This window comes from Erinaceus europaeus, chromosome 7 (genome assembly GCF_950295315.1).
Source record: "Erinaceus europaeus chromosome 7, mEriEur2.1, whole genome shotgun sequence".
NCBI classification, from domain to species: Eukaryota; Metazoa; Chordata; class Mammalia; order Eulipotyphla; family Erinaceidae; genus Erinaceus; species Erinaceus europaeus.
The window spans coordinates 5,203,876-5,222,407 of NC_080168.1; the positions used below are offsets into that span (position 1 = coordinate 5,203,876).

General features: G+C 45.3%; 1 protein-coding gene across 5 annotated transcripts in view; it reads left to right on the top strand.

Annotated features, from left to right (window-relative positions):
- SGPP2 (sphingosine-1-phosphate phosphatase 2) overlaps positions 1-18,532 on the top strand; it is a 121,472-nt gene that overhangs the window by 38,806 nt on the left and 64,134 nt on the right. For 4 of the 5 annotated variants that reach the window (XM_060193663.1, XM_060193665.1, XM_060193662.1 and 1 more), the window contains exon 2: positions 4,125-4,286. The exons of the other annotated variant lie outside the window; for it this stretch is intronic. Coding sequence is in view for 2 of the 4 variants with exons in the window: in XM_060193665.1 (XP_060049648.1) it covers positions 4,125-4,286 (162 nt within the window). In the remaining 2 variants the exon portion in view is untranslated. The remainder of the gene's footprint in view (positions 1-4,124; positions 4,287-18,532) is intronic. 5 annotated transcript variants of the gene reach the window in all.

Sequence of the window (18,532 nt, forward strand, 5' to 3'; positions counted from 1 at the left end):
TATGTCTCTCAGTGAAATAAAATAAAATAAAAAATACTATATATATATATATATATATACACACACACACACACACACACACACACACACACATATATATATATATATATATATATATATATATATATATATATTGATTTACAAAATTATCAGATAACACTGTCCCCACCACCAGAGTTCTCTATCCCCATTCCCTTCAATGAAAACTAATAGTTCTCCCAAGGTCACAGATACGGTTGAAAACTATTTTTATTGGGGGTCAGGCAGTAGCGCAGTGGGATAAGGGCACGTGGCGTGAAGTGTAAGGACCCGAGGAAGGATCCTGGTTAGAGCTCAGGCTCCCCACCTGCAGGGGAGTCACTTCACAAGTGGTGAAGCCGGTCTGCAGGTGTCTGTCTTTCTCTCCCCCTCTGTCTTCCCCTCCTCTCTCCATTTCTGTCTGTCCTATCCAACAACGACATCAACAACAATAATAACTACAACAATAAAACAAGAACAAAAGGGAATAAATAAATAAATATTTTTTTAAAAGGGGGGGAATATTATGGTAGAAATTACCCACATGTTCATTGTGACTAACTGCCAAATGTCATTGATACTCTCATTCGTGTATTTTATTTATCAGTTTATTTTCCCTAGAGTTAAAAATACAAAGCTGGGGAATGAAGGGTGACCTTAGTCTTCTGATACTGACTTTCCTCTGGCCCTTACCTCCCCCAAGGTACATTCTCCTAAAATGGGGTTTTCTGTGACTTAATGGAGGAAGCACTGTCCTAATTTACTGGTGCTGGAGTATTTTGTGTTCTCTGCAAGTCTACCCACACGCATAAATAAATCAGGGAGAAAGAAAGAGAGAGAGAGAGACTGAACTGTACAGACTGTCAGATGGAAAGGAAAGACCATGGAGAATATATGACTCAGCTCTTCCCTGGATGTCTGGATAGAGCTTCATTTTACTTCACACACACACACACACACACACACACACACACACACACACACACGTCCAAAAGGCTTAGGAAATATGGTCGGGTCATCCCCACTGTGTGGGACAAAGATTGCCCCCAGACAGCAGAGGAATGAATCTACGCCCAGCAGACTTGGCAGCTCACCGAGTTCCTGAGCTTTCAATACAGGACAGAGAGTTTACCCAAAACATAGAGTGACCTTGGGAAAGTCAGCCTACCTTTTGGCACTGCACTAGTCTCAGCTGTGGGATTAGCTCAGTTGCTCTTTATCTTTTAAAAACTATTTATTTATTTATTTATTTATTTCCTTTTGTTGCCCTTTTTTTTTATTGTTGTAGTGCTTACTGTTGTTGTTACTGATGTTGTTGTTGTTGAATAGGACAGAGGGAAATGGAGAGAGGAGGGGAAGACAGAGAGGGGGAGAGAAAGACAGACACCTGCAGACCTGCTTCACCGCTTCTGAAGTGACCCCCAGCTGCATGTGGGGAGCCCGGGGGCTCAAACCGGGATCCTTATGGCCCTTGCGCTTTGTGCCACGTGCGCTGAACGTGCTGCGCTATGCGCTGCGCCACCGCCTGACTCCCGCTCAGTTGCTATTTAACACACAAGCCCTATTTCCCATATAGCACAATGAATTTGTCATCATACACTCATAACAGCTTCCTATTTAGGCAATCAACAAACATTCATTGTGCACCCGCTGTGCTAGATACTGTTTCTTGTTTTTGCCCCCAGGGTTATCGCAGGCTTTCCATGTCTGCATGACAAATTCACAGCTCCCAGCAGCCAGTTTTTCCTCTTTTTCAAAAGTTTTTATTTGACAGGACAGAATAAGTTGAGAGGAAAGAGGAAGACAGGGTGGGAGAGAGAAACATACCTGTACTGTACTCACTGCTCGTGAAGCCCCGCCCCACCGCCCAGAGCTGGGGACTAGAGGCTTGAACCTGGGTCCTTGCACATGATGACACATGCACTCTACCATGTGTGTTGTTACCAGGTCCCACTAGGTACTGTTTTACATCCCCACACACACACACCAGCTAATCCTCAGAGTAGCCCTCATGCATCAGGGCATTATAATGTAGGATTTTTTTTTTCAAATAAAATGATGTGAGATTTCAAGACCACACTATCGAGGTCTTCAAATAGCATTCATCACAGTGCGCCAGGATCTGGGTTTGAGCACCTGGATCCCCACCTGCGGGGGGGAGAAGTCTGTGAGTGGTGAAGCAGGTTTGCAGCTCTCTCTCTCTGTCTCTCTCCCTCTTTATCTCCCCCTCCCCTCTCAATTTCTCTCTGTCTCTATCCAATAAAAAAATAAAGGTAATAAAATTTTAAAAAGAAAGGAAGGAAGGAAGGAAGGAAGGGAGAAGGAAAGGCCACATTATTTGGCTGAAAGTAAAGGGGAGCTCAGCACACCCCAAGCTAGGGCCAGCTTAGTCCACATGGCTAGTTTGTCTATAGAGTATTCCCTTAAAGTGGTTAAGTAAGGGGCCTGGGTGGTAGCACAGCGGGTTAAGCGCATATGGCGCAAAGCGCTGGAACCAGCCTAAGGATCCCAGTTGTGAAATCACATTGGCATGACCATAAAAAATAAGTCACAGGCTATGCACACTATTTGCTGGCATGAGGATTCTAGTTGGAGACCCCGGCTCCCCACCTGCTGGGGAGTCGATTCACAAGCGGTGAAGCAGGTCTGCAGGTATCTATCTTTCTCTCCCCCTCTCTGTCTCTCCATTTCTCTCCTATCCAACAGCAACGACGGCAATGACAACAACAATAAAATAACAACCATAAACAACAAGGGCATCAAAGGGGAAAAATAGCCTCCAGGAGCAGTGGATTCATAGTATAAGCCGAGCCCCAGCAATAACCCTGGAGAAAAAAGAAAAAAAAGTGGTTCAGTAACAGTTGAAACCCATTGATGTCTTCTGGAACAGTTGAAAACCATTGACCTTAACCTCTGCCTGACCCCGGCATCAGGTTCTCTTGAGTGCTCAGGCTAGAGGAATGGAAACCTTGAAGTCTTCAAAGGATTTGATAAACTCATGACCAAATGTCACTGCAATGTCATACTACTACTTTATCTTCATTTCTTTTTTTTTTCCTTCAAATGAGAGCTGTAAATATAAGGATTCTTCCAGAGGTCAACTTTATCTCAGCAGAGCAAGAGGGAGGAGGAAGTCTGCCGAATTAAGCAGCCGGCCTTAATTGGAAGCAGTAGAAAGAGCTTACTCTCTAGGGCAGGGAAAGATCAGATCTCTCCAGGGCCCAGTGCCGTCTTACTTAAAAACCGTTTAAATACCCAAAGCTCTTTTGTAGGACACAGCATCCCCAAAGAACTACATTCCCACTGCAAAGTCTCGGCATTAGAGACGTTTTACAGGCTGGTGAGAAAGACTCAGATGAATACAGAGCAGGCTGGAGGGTGGAAGGGGACAGACAGGCACAATCTCCAAGCTAGTCATCAAGAACACAAACTCTGCAGACACTGTGTCTTGGATCCAATCCAGGCTGCCATCCCACTTACTACCTGAGAGCTCTCATATCAATGGTGTGACCTCTCAGGACTGCAGTCTCCCCACCTACAGATGGGAATAACACTTTTACGTGTCCTATGGCGAAGTTGGGGAAATTGTGTCAGATATTGACACTGTCTACAAATCACTCAGTTGGGAACATGGCAGAAAAATTTCTCAGGGGGCCGGGTGGTGGCACATCTGGTTAAGCACATGTTATAATGCGCAAGGACCTAGATTTGAGCACCTGGTCCCCCCTCCCGCCACCTGCAGGGGGAAAAGCTTTGTGAGTGGTGAAGCAGGGCTGCTGGTGTCTCTCTTCCACGCTTTCTCCCCCTTCCCTCTTGATATCTGGATTTTTATATCCAATAAATAAAGATAAAACAATAATTTTAAAAATTCTGGGGGCTGGGAGGTAGCACAGTGGGTTAAGCGCACATGGCACGAAGCGCAAGGACCCGCCTAAGAATCCTGGTTCGAGCCTGCAGCCCTGCGTCACCACTCGTGAAGCTTCCCTCCCTGCAGGTGGGAAAGGGGGCTTGAATCTGGGTCCTTGTGCCTGATCACATATGCAAACACTATGTGGGTTTTTAAAACTGAGTGAACTCACAGGCGTCATCTACCCTTTGTCTTCTAGGCTAATGTGCAGGAGGAGTACATTGTGAAGAATTATTTCTACTACTACCTATTCAGATTTTCAGCTGCTCTGGGTCAAGAGGTGTTCTACATCACATTTCTCCCATTCACTCACTGGAATGTTGATCCTTATTTATCCAGAAGACTGGTCATCATTTGGGTCGTAAGTATCATTGTCACTGACTAGTCACTACTATTTCTTTCTACAACTATATGCCATGGGAGTCAAGTGCTTTGCTGGGATGTTCTTTTGTTTGGTTACTTGAAGTCAGTGTTTTATCTGGTTTGCACTGGAGAAATCACAGGTAAAATCCAAAAGCTGGGAGTCGGGTGGTAGTGCAGCAGGTTAAGCACAAGTGGTGCAAAGCACAAGGACCAGCGTGAGGATCCCGGCTCGAGCCCCAGGCTCCCCACCTGCAGGGGAGTCGCTTCACAGGTGGTGAAGCAGGTCTGCAGGTGTCTGTCTCTCCCTCTCTCTGTCTTCCCCTCCTCTCTCTACTTCTCTCTGTCCTATCCAACAATGACAGCATCAATAATAACTACAACAATAAAACAACAAGGGCCACAAAAGGGAATAAATAAATACATATTTTTTAAAAAAATCCTTAAGCGCAGGTGGCACAAAGCACATAAGGACCAGCATAAAGATCCCGGTTTGAGCCCCCGGTTCCCCACCTGCAGGGAAGTCGCTTCACAAGTGGTGAAGCAGATCTGCAGGTGTCTATCTTTCTCTCCCCCTCTCTGTCTTCCCCTCCTCTCTCCATTTCTCTCTGTCCTGTTCAACAATGACGAGGACAACAATACAACAACAAGGGCAACAAAAGGGAACAATTAAATAAATATTTTTTAAAAATCCAAAAGCTAGGAATGTGACTTGTTTTGTTTGGAAAAAAAAACAAAACCAGCAGACCTGTGAATCTTGTACTTGGGCAGGGAACTCTCTGTGGGTAAATGAAATAGACAAGGGCAAAGGTGCCAAGCAGAGAAGAAATGGCACTTCTAGAAACCCACTGATGGGAGTAAAATGCATCCCATTTGAAGGTCTGTTTTGGTAAATCTGGACCAAAGCCAGAAATGAAGACCTTTTGACGAATAATCCCAACAACTAGTGGCTCCAACTCCACATACATTGAAGAGAAAAAGCCTGTGAGGAAGTGGTCCTCCCTTGAGGGAGCTGCTGGTGTAGCCAGACAGCTGGCGTTGACCCAAAATCCAGTGAGATGGAGCCTTTTCTGGCGTTTGGCTCAGGATCCTATTGTCTCCCTTAGTTCAGGGCCAAATCAATTGATGTTTGTTTGTTTGTTTGTTTGTTTGTTTGTATTGTCCTTAGCTTGAGGGAAATGACGGAGCCCTGCCAGCTGCAAAGCTTGATGCAAGTATTGAGACTTCAGGGCCTGAGACTTCTCAGGTTCAGAGACAGCTCAGCCACCCCCTCGCCCTGAGCCTCGCCTCCCCTCCCGCCGCTGTTAGATGCTCTCAGTGATAGATGCCTCTCCCAGCAGCATCGCTGAGATGACATGCAGCTTCTGCCCAGAACTCCAGCCCAGCATGGGATAGCCCCTCTCAGTCACCACTTGAGCATGATGGCACATAGTGACCAGTGTCTAAGGGCCAAGGAGTTGAGTTTGTTTGTTTGTTTGTTTAATTGATGATTACAATGGTTATTGCTGGGACTTGGTGCCTGCATAAGGAATCTACCACACTTCATGGTTGTTTCCTTTCCTTTTATTTTTTTTTTTCTTGCAGTGGCTCTTTCTTTCCTTCTTTCTATTTCTTTCTTCCTTCCTTTCTTTCTTTCTTTCTTTCTCTCTCTCTCTCTCTCTTTCTTTCTTTCTCTCTCTCTTTCTCTCTTTCTTTCTTTCTTTCTTTCTTTCTTTCTGTCTTCTCATCCTCCTCTTCCTCCTTTTCTACCTTTTCCTCCTCCTTCTCTTTCCTCTTCTTCTATTTGATAAGACAGAGAAACCAAAGAGAACAGAGAAATAGACAAGGAGACAGAAAGATGCCTACCGCACTGCTTCACCACTCCTGAAGCTTCTACCCCCCATACACACACACACACACACACACACACACACACACACACACACACACACACGGTAGGAACAGAGTTTGAACCCAGGTTCTTTGCATGGTAATGTGCTCTCTACTGGATGTAGCACTGCCCAACCCCAGGGCCAAGGACTCAATCAGTTGCATGATGGAAAACTCAGCTTCAAGCAGGTCCCATGGTGTAATGGTTAGCACTCTAGGCTTTGAAACCTTAGCTTCGGGGTCCAGGCTACCACTGTGGTCACCTCCCAAGCTCAAGTTTTTCTGCACTGAACATAAAAGTTCTGTAACACATGGAAAGGAGTCAGGGTTCTTGTGAGCTCTACTCTGGGGGGAGTCTGTGTGAGTTAAAACTAATGTTGAGTCTGCTCTGAACTTGCTTTTTTGTTTGTTTTGTTGTTTTGTTTTTTAATTGATTAGCCATTAGCCAATTAGTGTGGCCTCTGGCCTCTGTCTGGAGCCCCAATCTCAAATGTCCTCAGGGGCGGTGTGGAGAAGCAGGTCTTGAGCGGGGGAGGGGTATCCAGAGTGGGGGTGTCTCTGAGAATCGCACTGTGGCCACTCGGGGGTCCTGGAGAACAACTGCCCCCCCTCGGCCCCCACTGTGACTTCACCTGCCTCTCCCATGAGGAGAAACAGGCTTAGAGTTGCCAGTTCTTGCTTTTAATGTGACATCTCTCAGTTTTTAAATATAGGTTTACATCATGAGCCAAATGAAAGCAGAATCCTTCAAGTTCAAAAATAGAAGGCCTGCCTTGAAGCCTACAGTCGAAAAGAACTGCTCAGGTCCCCCAGAGCTCATATTAATCACATCTAAACATAATCATCCATGTTCCTTTCTTTTTTCCCTCCCTCTGAAAACTAACATCCACCCCTACCCCTCTCTCTTCCCAGAGACTTCTACAGATGCAGGCAGCCCTCTTCTGAAGCCTCTTCTGTGTAAAAAAAATATGAAAATCTGCAGAAGCATAGACATCCAGACTGGGGGGTGCAGCTCTCTGTTTTGCAAACGATTTGGAAGAACTTTTCAATTGCTGTGATTGGCTGTAGTTTTATGATTTGGAACCTTCTTTTTAAAGTACTCACAGGATTTTCTGTTTAAGGTAGGATTATCACTCTTCTGTCAGAGAGTCAGCAAACAAAACTCTAGCCTGAGAAAGAGAAGAAACAGCCCCTCCCCGAGTATGTATTTTGTCCTGGCATTTGCCAGCCTGGGGTGTGTGTGTTTGTGTGTGTGTGTGTGTGTGTCCATATTTATTGCAGGGACTCAGTGCCTATACACTGATTTCACTACCATTCCCAGTGGCTATTTTATTTTATTTTATTTTATTTTATTTTATTTTACCTCCAGGGTCATCCTTGGGACTCAGTGTCAGCACTGGGAGTCTAATGCTTCTAGAAGACATTTTTTCAGGAGTCAGGCAGTAGCACAGCGGGTTAAGAGCACATGGTGCAAAGTGCAAGAGCCAGTGTAAGGATCCTGGTTTGAGTCCCCGGCTCCCCACCTACAGGGGAGTCGCTTCACAAGCAGTGAAGCAGGTCTGCAGGTGTCTATCTTTCTCTCCCCCTCTCTGTCTTCCTCTCTTTTCTCCATTTCTCTCTGTCCTATCCAACAACGATGACATCAATAACAACAATAATAATTACAACAACAATAAAAAAACAACAAGGGCCAACAAATTATTTTAAAAAAAAGAAGACATTTTTTCCATTTTATTGGACAGGACAGAAAGAAATTGAGAGAAGAGGGGGAGATAGTGGTAGAGAGAGAAGGGGTGGCTAGGTAGTGACACCTGATTGAGCGCACATGCTACAATGTGCAAGGACCAGGGGTTCAAGTCCCCAGACCCCACCTGCAGGGAGAAATCTTTGTGAGTGGTGTAACAGTGTTGCGGGATATCTCTCTGTCTCTCCCTATCTCCCCCGTCCCTCTCCATTTCTGGCTGCTTCAATACAATAAATAAAGATAAAAAAATTAAAAAGAGAGAGGGAGAGAGAGAGACAGAAACAAAGACATCTACAGACCTGCTTCACCACTTGTGAAGCTTTCCCCCTGTAAGTGGGAACCGGTGGCTTGAACTCAGATCTTTGTGTGGGTGCTTGCATTTAGTACTATGTATGCTTAACTGGGTGCACCACTGCCTGCCCCCTCCCTTTAACTTTTTTTAAAAAATATTTATTTATTTATTCTCTTTTGTTGTCCTTTTTTTTATTGTTGTAGTTATTATTGAAGTCGACTAGGACAGAGAGAAAATGGAGAGAGGAGGGGAAGACAGAGAAGAGGAGAGAAAGCTAGACACCTGCAGACCTGCTTCACCGCCTGTGAAGCGACTCCTCTGCAGGTGGGGAGCCGGGGTTTGAACCGGGATCCTTCTGCCAGTCCTTGCACTTTGCGCCACAGACGCTTAACCCACTGCGCTACCGCCCGATTCCTTCCCTTTAACTTTTTTGTAGAGGGTGAGAGACAAAGAGAAACAAAAAGAGAAAAACATAAAAGGTTGATATTTATAAGCCAGTACAGAGTATACCTTAACCAGGTCACACTGTTCTTTGCAGGACTGACATTTCAGAGAGAACGAATTCCACTGGAGTTAGAGGGCTGTGTGTGGGTAGGTCAGAGGGTAGGCCAAATTGGTAGGCTCTTGTCTGTTTTGTCTTCTAACATGACCAATACTTGGCATGCCCCTTGCCCAGGAGTCAGGTGGGGTAGGAGACATAGCTTATGGTGTCAGTGTCTCTTCCTGGTGCCACTGAGGATGCCTACCAGCCACATCTCCCACAATGCACCTTCTGTTTAGGAAGTGACATCATCATTACTAAGTGATCTGATTCCCACCAGAGTCATTATGCAACCTGGCTGAAACTGAGCTCCTCTTGCTTTGGAATGGGAGCCTGTCCCCCTGCCCATGGACGACAGTCCTTTTGTCCTCAGCTACGCCAAGCTGATTTCAAACCAAGGACGTCTGTTGAAAATGGCAGCCTGCCATGAAGTGGAAGGTGGACAGGGAAAAGAAGGATGATTTCGTTAGCAAGTTTCCACACATGTCTATACTGCTGCTGTGGAGAGTTTCAGAGACACCCAGGCCACTAGTCCTGTGAGGGGTATCTGCCTGCGCAGTCTGGGGAAGATGAGGTGTGGCTGCTCCTCCAGGTCGCTGCTGGTGTCATCACCGCCTGCCAGGCGCTGCCTGCTGGGAAGTAACATGGCGGAGCTCTGGAGCCCTGAGTGCCCTGAGTGCCCTCCAGTCTCAGAGGAAGCAGCGCCACAGAGGAGAGCGTGGCTTAGGCTCCACATTCTTCTTTTTTAAAAAAAATTGCATGAATGAGATGACCCTTAGACTGAAGCCTCTGAAATGGACAAACTTAATAATTTTTTAAAAATTTACGACATGACAGTGTCCTGCGGTTCCACTCAAGAACATGGAGACTTAATTTTCTTTTCCCCACCAGGATTATTGCTGGGATTTGGTGCTTGCGAGACATCTCCACTGCTACTGGTGGCCATTTCTTTTTCCTCTCTCTCTCTCTCTCTCTCTCTCTCTCTGCCTCTCTCTCTCTTTTTATGGCAGAGAGGTAAAGAGGAAGAGAGAGAGAAAGAGACAGATGAAGTGCTATATCTCTCATCACTTGTGAAATTTCCCCTCTGCCAACGGGGAGCAGGGCTTGCCCCTAGGTGCTTGTGCATAGTGACTTGTGCATTCTATGGGCGCCCCCACCCGACCCACTACTTGTTTTCAGTAATGAATGGTATGGCTGGGTCCTTAAGACACACTTACTGAGAATCACGTGGTTGTCCTATAACAGGTGGTGTGTGTATCCCTGACAGACATTGAAAGCCAGACAAATTTACACAGAAAGGTGGGAGGGGTATGTGCTTAGCTGCAGAGATAATACTGATTTGGCTTGTAAGTTGAAAGTGAGGGAAGGGAAATTTCTGGTGATGTGAGGGGCTGGGAGGGGCGTGAGCTAAGGTTCTTTTGAACATTCAGCTTCCTCCTGAGGCATGACTCTCAAGGAAGGGACACCCCAACTTAGTAGCTGCCTGTTCATGGAAAGAGGATTAAGACATGTGAATGGCATAACAGACAAAACATAAAGCTTTCTAGCTTTAAACCTCTTTTTTAAAATTTATTTTCCCTTTTGTTGCCCTTGTTTTTTACTGTTGTTGTAGTTATTGTCATTGTTGTTGGATAGGACAGAGAGAAATGGAGAGAAGAAGGGAAGAGAGAGAGGGGGAGAGAAAGATAGACACCTACACATCCACTTCACCACCTGTGAAGCGACCCCCTGCAGGTAGGGAGCCAGGGGCTCAAACCAGGATCCTTATACCCGACCTTGCCACTTCTCGCAACGTGCGTTTTACCCACTGCGCTACCACAGGACCCCTGCTTTAAACCTCTCACCTCACACAAATTAGAATTCCTTCCAATTAAAGTTGCAAGGTGGCTGTATTCAGCAATGCCTAATCTTTTGTCAAGTTTTATACTAATTGGACAGTTCTCACTGGATGATATCCCAATAGATTTCACTGCCTTTGAAAATTGTGTGTTGTGTTAGTGGTGGTTCATACTGTCTGAAGTGTTGTTATCTCAACTGATTTTTAAAAAAATTTTTTTTATATTTATTTAATTTATTTTTTCCCTTTTGTTGCCCTTGTTGTTTTATTGTTGGAGTTATTATTGTTGTTGTCGTTGTTGGATAGGACAGAGAGAAATGGAGAGAGGGAGGGGAAGACAGAGAGGAGGAGAGAAAGACAGACACCTGCAGACCTGCTTCACCGCCTGTGAAGCGACTCCCCGGCAGGTGGGGAGCCGGGGTTCGAACCGGGATCCTTATGCCGGTCCTTGTGCTTTGCGCCACCTGCGCTTAGCCCGCTGCGCTACAGCCCGACTCCCGCTCAACTGATTTCTTATCTCAATCATGCTTATCCTTCCTTCTAGACATCTTTTATTGCTTCTATTGACATCGATGTTGTGACATCTTCCTCCTCCTCTTTCTTCTTCTTCCTTTTTGCCGGGGCTTGGTACGTGCTGTGAATGCACTGCTTCCAGTGGTCATTTTTCCTTATTCTCCCCCCCTACTCCCCAACCCCCCCTTTTTTTCCCCAAAGAAATGGAGAAGGGAGAGACAGAGATGGAGGGAGGAAGTTAAGACACCTGCAGAACTGTTTCTGCATCTTAAAAGAAAACGTTTAATCAACTGGCAAATAAAAAGTCTCCCTTATTATTACTGTTGTTGCCATTAGCTTTAACATGATTGTTATTATGCTAAAATTAAAGTCCTGGTAGGAAGGAAGAGGTAAGAAGAGAACGTCCTTTTTTTTAAAGGATTGTTTATTAGCAGGAGTGAGAGAACCAGAGCCCCATTCTGGCATATGCAGTACTGGAATTTGAACTCTGGACCTCATGCAAGTCCCATGTTCTGCCACGGTAGAACTTCTGGTGTGTGTGTGTGGGGGGGGGGGGGCAGGCAGTGACGCAACTAGTTGTGTGCACATGTTACAATGCGCAAGGACCCAGGTTCGAGCCCTCATCCCCCACCAGCAGGGGGAAAGCTTTGCAAGTGGTGAAACAGTGCTACAGTGCAAGTGGTTGGTGTCTCTCTGTCTATCTCCCCTTTCCCTCTTAATTAAAGGCTGTCTCTATCCAATAAATAGATAAAGATAATTTAAAAAAAAAAAGAAAGAAAGAACTTTCTGGGATGCTAGACTCCTCTTGTTAGACAGTGGCCCTTCCGTTCTCGATCTTCCACGTCAAGCTGAGTTTTTGTTTGGAGAGTTCAGGCCGAAAGTGGTAGGCTTCATAACTTTCACATTCTGATGATTGAAAACGAAGGAGCCAATATGCACATTAAAAAGTAGACCCCAATGTTGTGTTTCCTTTAAATATTTTGCCACCAGATTTATCGCAGAAGTTTGATACCTGAATATCTCCACACTACCAGTGGCCTTTTTTTTTCCTCTAAAGGATGGGAGGAGGGGGCGAGAGAGAAAGATGAGAAGAGAAAGAGAGACATTGAAACACTAATGTGCCACTCATAAAGCTTCCTCCCGGAAGGTGCTCCCATGGGGTGATGTGGGGCTTGAACCTGAATCCTTACATGTGCATTTGACTGGCTGAGCCACCTGTCAGCTTCCAAACCCAAAGGCTGTATTTAGATTGTGATGACAATCCAGAATGTGTCTAACTGCAGCAGAGCGCAGGCATAATTCATCACTATGCCCACCAAATTTTAAGAGGCAGAGTTGACGCTGACATGTCAGACGGAGCCGGGTCTCTTTGAATGTGGGCAGGCTGCCATCTGTCTGTCTCAGAGGGAAGTCTAAGCAGCCTGGTAAGGGAGCAGAGGGGGAAAAAGAAAAAAAAAAAAAAAACGCCTGCCTGATCCCTTATTCACCACCCACCCCCTCGACAGGGGTCAATTTTAGTGCCGAAAGATGACTTTCAATGTGATTATCTCCTAATCCTCTGCTTAAACCGCTACCACCGCTCACTTCAAAAGAATCCCTTGCTTGTTAAGTTGGTTCTTGCTTGAGATTAATGAGTCTTGAAAACTATTCAACAATGGCTAGATTGTAACCCTCACGAACTTTCATTCAGGGAAGGAGAATTCGGCGTCAGCCCAGTTCCTCTGAAGTCGCATCTTGTAATTTAGTCTCAGTTAAATATTAAGTAAATGTCTAGTGGGGGGCATGGTTATGCAGCTACACTGGTTTGGTGTTGGAACACAAGAAAAGAAAAACTTCAGGTGTTAGTTTAAGTTTTTGTTTTTGAAAGACTTGCAAACTAGATTTGTGTGATGAGTTTTGTAACATGTAAAAAATCTTTGCTCTTGAGGAGTCGAGCGGTAGTGCAGCGGGTTAAGTGCACGTGGCGCAAAGCGCAAGGACCGGCTTAAGGATCCCGGTTCGAGCCCCCCGCTCCCCACCTGCAGGGGAGTCGCTTCACAGATGGTGAAGCAGGTCTGCAGGTGTCTGTCTTTCTCTCCCCCTCTCTGTCTTCCCCTCCTCTCTCCATTTCTCTCTGTCCTATCCAATAACAACAACATGAATAATAATTACAACAATAAAAAACAAGGGCAACAAAAGGAAATAAATTATAAATAAATATTAAAAGAGAGAGAGAAAAAAAAATGACTTAAAAAATCTTTTCTCTTCTTTTTTTTAATCGCTGCTTATTTATGGGATAGAGACAGCCAGAAATTAAGAGGGAAGGTGGGTGATAGGAAGGGATAGAGACAGAAAGAGACTCCTGCAACTATGCTCCACCACTTGCAAAGCTTTCCCCTTACAGGTGGGGATCAGGGGCTCAAACCTGGGTCCTTGAGCACTGTAACATGTGCGCTCAACCAGGTGCGCCACCACCCAGCCCCATTGTGTGATGAGTTTTGTAACTTGAATGGTGGTGAATTTGTAAACTTGAATGGCTCTAATTATCGTTACTACCTAAAACATTACTCTCTCTCTCTCTCTCTCTCTCTCTTTCTCTCTCCCTCTCTCCCTCTCTCCCTCTCTCCCTCTCTCTCGTTGACTCCTTGGGGTATGCTTACATTCTTTTCTAACTATACTGCTCACTTTTATCCCTACTTCCAAGTCCCCACACTTCCAACAGAATCTCAATCCTCCCAGATACAGACCCAGACCCGCCCACCCCAGCGTCACCTCCAGTGTGGCACCTAATTTGCCTCTGGGACAGGTGTTCAGGCCAAGCTAAGTCTATGCTTGGAAGCCACAGGGCCCTTCATGAATTCCATGAGGCTTCATCAGCTCAAAGGGCGCAGGAACAATACATGAGTGCAGAGTTCTGAAGCACTGTGAGTTCTCCTCTTGCTTTGGCTTTATTGTAAATTGTAATGTCTAACCAAGAAAGACAAAGCCAGGGAGACAGCGAGCTGGTGGCTCATGAGACTTGCAGAGGCATTATATGCAATACCCAGGACCATGAGAGGCCAGGCAGTGACACGCGTCAGAGCTGGTGAAACAGGTTTGCAGATGTTTCTTTTTTTCTCTCCCTCTATCTCTCCCTCCACTCTCAACTTTTCTCTGTCCTACTTATTATTTTAAAAAGAGTAAATACATACATACATACATACATAAATAAATAAATAAAACGGGGGCAGGAGATGGCTTACCCAGTTGAGCACACAGACATGTTACAGTTCATTAGGACCTAGGTTCAAGCCCCCACTCCCTACCTGCAGGGAGGAAGCACCTCAAGCAGTGAAGTAGGTCTGCATCTATCTATCTATCTATCTATCTATCTCCCCATCTCCTCTCAGTTTCATTCTGTCTCTATCCAAAAATTAAAAACATTAAAAATTTGGAGGAAAAACAAAACCTGAAAATTTAATATGCATTGTTACCATATGCCAGAGTTGAGCAATGATCTGGTCTCTCTTTTCCCTCTCTCTGTCTCTTGTGAAAACAATGACATCTTTAAAAAAAACAGATATGTATATAATATTATATAATATTGATTAAATAATATATAGCATATTAATTGAGTAATAGGTGTTTTTATTAAAAGAAAAGCCAATGGCACAGGCAGAGTGCTTCCCAGACTCAAAACCAAGGAGCACAGTGCAGGGCCGGGGGTCTAGTCACTTCAGAGTCTCTGAAATCGAAGCCGGCTGTGTCCCTAACAGTTCCAGGCAACGGTATACCCTCCGGACTAGACCTCATCCCAGATTCTTAAGGACTTAAAAAAAAAATAGAAATGAAATGAAAAAAGAAACAGTAGGAGTAAATCATTAAGCCCTGGGAGAAGGAGGGGGAGGGAGCTTTTCTTTCAGATGAAAACTGTTTGTTTTTTTTTAAGTTATCTGAATTCCTCTCTCTCTCTCTCTCTCTCTCTCCTCTCTTCACTCAATTCCATGTGCAAAACTACATTCTTAGATGGATGTGGTCCTCCTAACAGCTGTTTGCAGACCCTCCTCTGTGAGCCCTACACCCACAATCCCCCACTTCACAGATGAGAGACTAGAAACACAAAGGTTAAAGGACTGACCCCCCCCCCCAGGAGGAGGGAGGGCAGGCAGAGTCAGGAAGTGACCTGATTCCCCAAACCTTGTCTGCAGTATCATCTTGGCTTAACTATGCTTGTCCTCCCTGGCCTATTTAGCTGGAAACTAAATAATTTCCTCAGACTAACTATAAATAGAGTCCTCTGAGCAAGAGCCTGTGAGGGCCACATGTCATCCATTTCCAAGACACTCACCCTCCAGCTCTCTGTGCTGACTGCCAGTCTCTGCAAATACAGAATTCTTACACTTCCGGGGAAGGCCAGCGCATTACAGAGGCCTGATACCTTTGTTTCCCGTTGCAGGCCTGAGGAAGATTTCCTGCTGGCCCTGTGGGCTGGCCGTGCCTGGACTCACCCTCCACTTCCTTATCCTATTTTCAAAGCAGCCAAGTGGAAAAGAAGGGGGGTGGCTAAGAATGGCTCTTTGTCCGCACTGGGAGGCTGGGATTTGACCTAAAAGGGGCTCCCCTTGCCTGAGGAAAGAGATTCTCCTGAAGGAGGGCTACATCTGTTTAATCTTTGTGGTTCCTGTTGTTCTCGGCCTAGACATCCCCACCCCCATGAGGGACTGGGAACCCCACATTCTTCCTATTGTTTTAAAGAATCAGGACATGCACTGGGAATAGAAAGGAAAAGTTCCAGCTATTCCTTCACAGCTGGAGAATCCATACTTCTTTATGATCTCTAGAAATTTCTGGAAGTCTGAGAGCTGCTAGCCCAATGATCTTTTTCTCTTCTTCTGCCGTTACAGCAGGGAGCTTCCCTGAGGGACCTTTGTGAGGTCTCTTCTCCCTGAGGCAGACAGGGTGGGAAGCCCTCTTTGGTGAGTGGGTCCTACAGACAGAGAGACCAGCCTGGACCTCCAGCCCTCACCTTCTAAGGTCAACCATACCCAGGTGGCTGGAGACTCAAACCCCGGGTCCTAGCACATTATAATATGTGCACTCAACCAGGTGCGTTATCACCCAGCCCCTAAAAAAAATTTTTTTTTTAAATTTATTTAGCAATGATAAATTGCAAGACTGGCCAGCTCCTCATGGGGTGCGAGCGCTTCCACACTACGATCATCATCTCTGGCATTATGCTATTCCACTGCAGAATACTGTGCCCCAGTATGGTTCTGTAGCCCCCATGTCCACTTGGTCGATTCCAAATTATATTCCTCCATGAGGATCATTTCTGGAACCATCCGTTCCACCCCGGTCCCATGGCTGCCAGTTCTTAGCAACATCGCCCCACCAGATATTCGTCGGGATGCGGCATCATCTAAGTTCATTTCCCACGTCTACGCTCGACCGGACCTGCCAATATACGCGGATATCTTCGCCCACCCTGTCCAACGCTTGACGTCTCGTCACCCAATCTGGTCCCCTACGCCTACACTGAACTTCTCTGTTCCAGTCTCTTGGAAACAGAGTTGGCAGTCAGCTGAGGTAAAGAACAAACACCTCATCACAGACCCCTGCAAGCGTCAACCCGGCTTTGACCTAGCACGTTATGATTGGGCCCTCCTCAATCGCTATCGAACAGGCCATGGCCGGTGCGCCGCTATGTTCCACCGCTGGGGAGCCAGAGACGACCCGAACTGCCCCTGCGGCTACAGACAGACTATGACCCACATAGTCAACGACTGCCACCTCTCCAGATTCAAAGGAGGTCTCGAAACTTGACATCAGGCTCAACCTGACACTATTGACTGGCTACGGAAGAAGGGCAAACGCTAGAAGAAGAAGAAGAGAGGAGAAAAAGAACCAGAGCATCACTATGGCACATGCGTTGCGAGCGCTTGATCTCAGGACTTTGTCTTAGAAGTCCAGCACATTGTCAATCTTCGGAGTTACAGATTTACTTATTTTTATAAGACAGAGGGATTTGAGGTGGAGCACCTAGTTAAGAGCACACATTACAGTGCACAAGGACCAGGGGCTTGAAACTAGTCCCCACCTGCAGGGGGAAAGCTTCACAAGTGGTGAAGTTGGGCTGCAGGTGTCTCTCTGTCTCTCTCCCTCTCTCTCAATTTCTTTGTCTCTATCAAATAAATAAATTAATAAATAAATAAGAGAGAGAGAGAGAGGAGAAAATCTGGGATCTGGCTTACAGTGGTACTGGCAATAGAACCTGGGCCACCTGGCCCTCTGGCAGGCAAGTCCTATGCTCCAGCGCTGAGCTATCTCCCCAGTCTATGCCATCTTGCTATTCTCATTTCAAAATAGGAAACAATGTGTGAAGTTCAAGTTTAATAGCCAATAGGGAGCGGAGACAGGATTTGAACCTGTGACCGTATGATTTCAGAATCTGGCTGGGAACCATTGTCTTCAGAATTAATCCATCCATTTGATTATGGTCAATACTCTCGGGTTTTCTTATGTATTAAACATGCTTAATTAACTTCACAAAAGCTGTTTAAATTAACTAGTAGTAAGGATGACAGAGGACCTAGTGGAGGTTGTATTATTAGATGGAAAACTGAGAAATGTTATGCATGTACAAACTATTGTATTTACTGTTGAATGTAAAACATTAATTCCCCAATAAAGAAATGTAAAAAAAGAAGAAAAATTAACTAGTAGTGAATCATATTAGTAAAAAAAAAATCTTAAGAAAATAGTAAAGTGGGAGTTGGGCAGTAGCACAGCGGGTTAAGCACAGGTGGCGTCAAGTGCAAGGACTGGCATAAGCATCCCAGTTCGAGCCCCCGGCTCCCCACCTGCAGGGGAGTCGCTTCACAGGTGGTGAAGCAGGTCTGTAGGTGTCTGTCTTTCTCTCCCCCTCTCTGTCTTCCCCTCCTCTCTCCATTTCTCTCTGTCCTATCCAACAATGATGACATCAAGAACAACAATAATAACCACAACAATAAAACAAGGGCAACAAAAGGGAAAATAAATAAACATTAAATAAATAAGTAAATAAATACATTTAAAAAAAAAAGAAAATAGAAAAGTATTCCCCCAAATGACCTGTGAGTAATTTGGGGTCTACTGATTTAAAAGTAACTCAGCTTTTCCGTTTATTTGTCTCACTGACTATTATCATTCTGCTTTTAGATATCAGGGAGAATTGTAATAGGAGTTAGAGACCTTATGGTATGGGTGGGGGACACTGTCAGACTGGCTAGGCTTGGAGCTAAATATATAGAAAAAATAATGGGCTTTATGGGGAGCTTTTTTAGGGGTGTTTGTTTGCTTGCTTGCTTTACCAGAATACTATTCAGCTCTGCTTTATGGTGGTGCTGGGGATTGAACCTGGGAGCTCAGAGCCTCAGACATGAAAGTTGTGTGTGTAACCATTATGCTGTCTCCCAGTCCTTAGGGTATTTAAAAATCAGCAGGTTTTAAAAAAT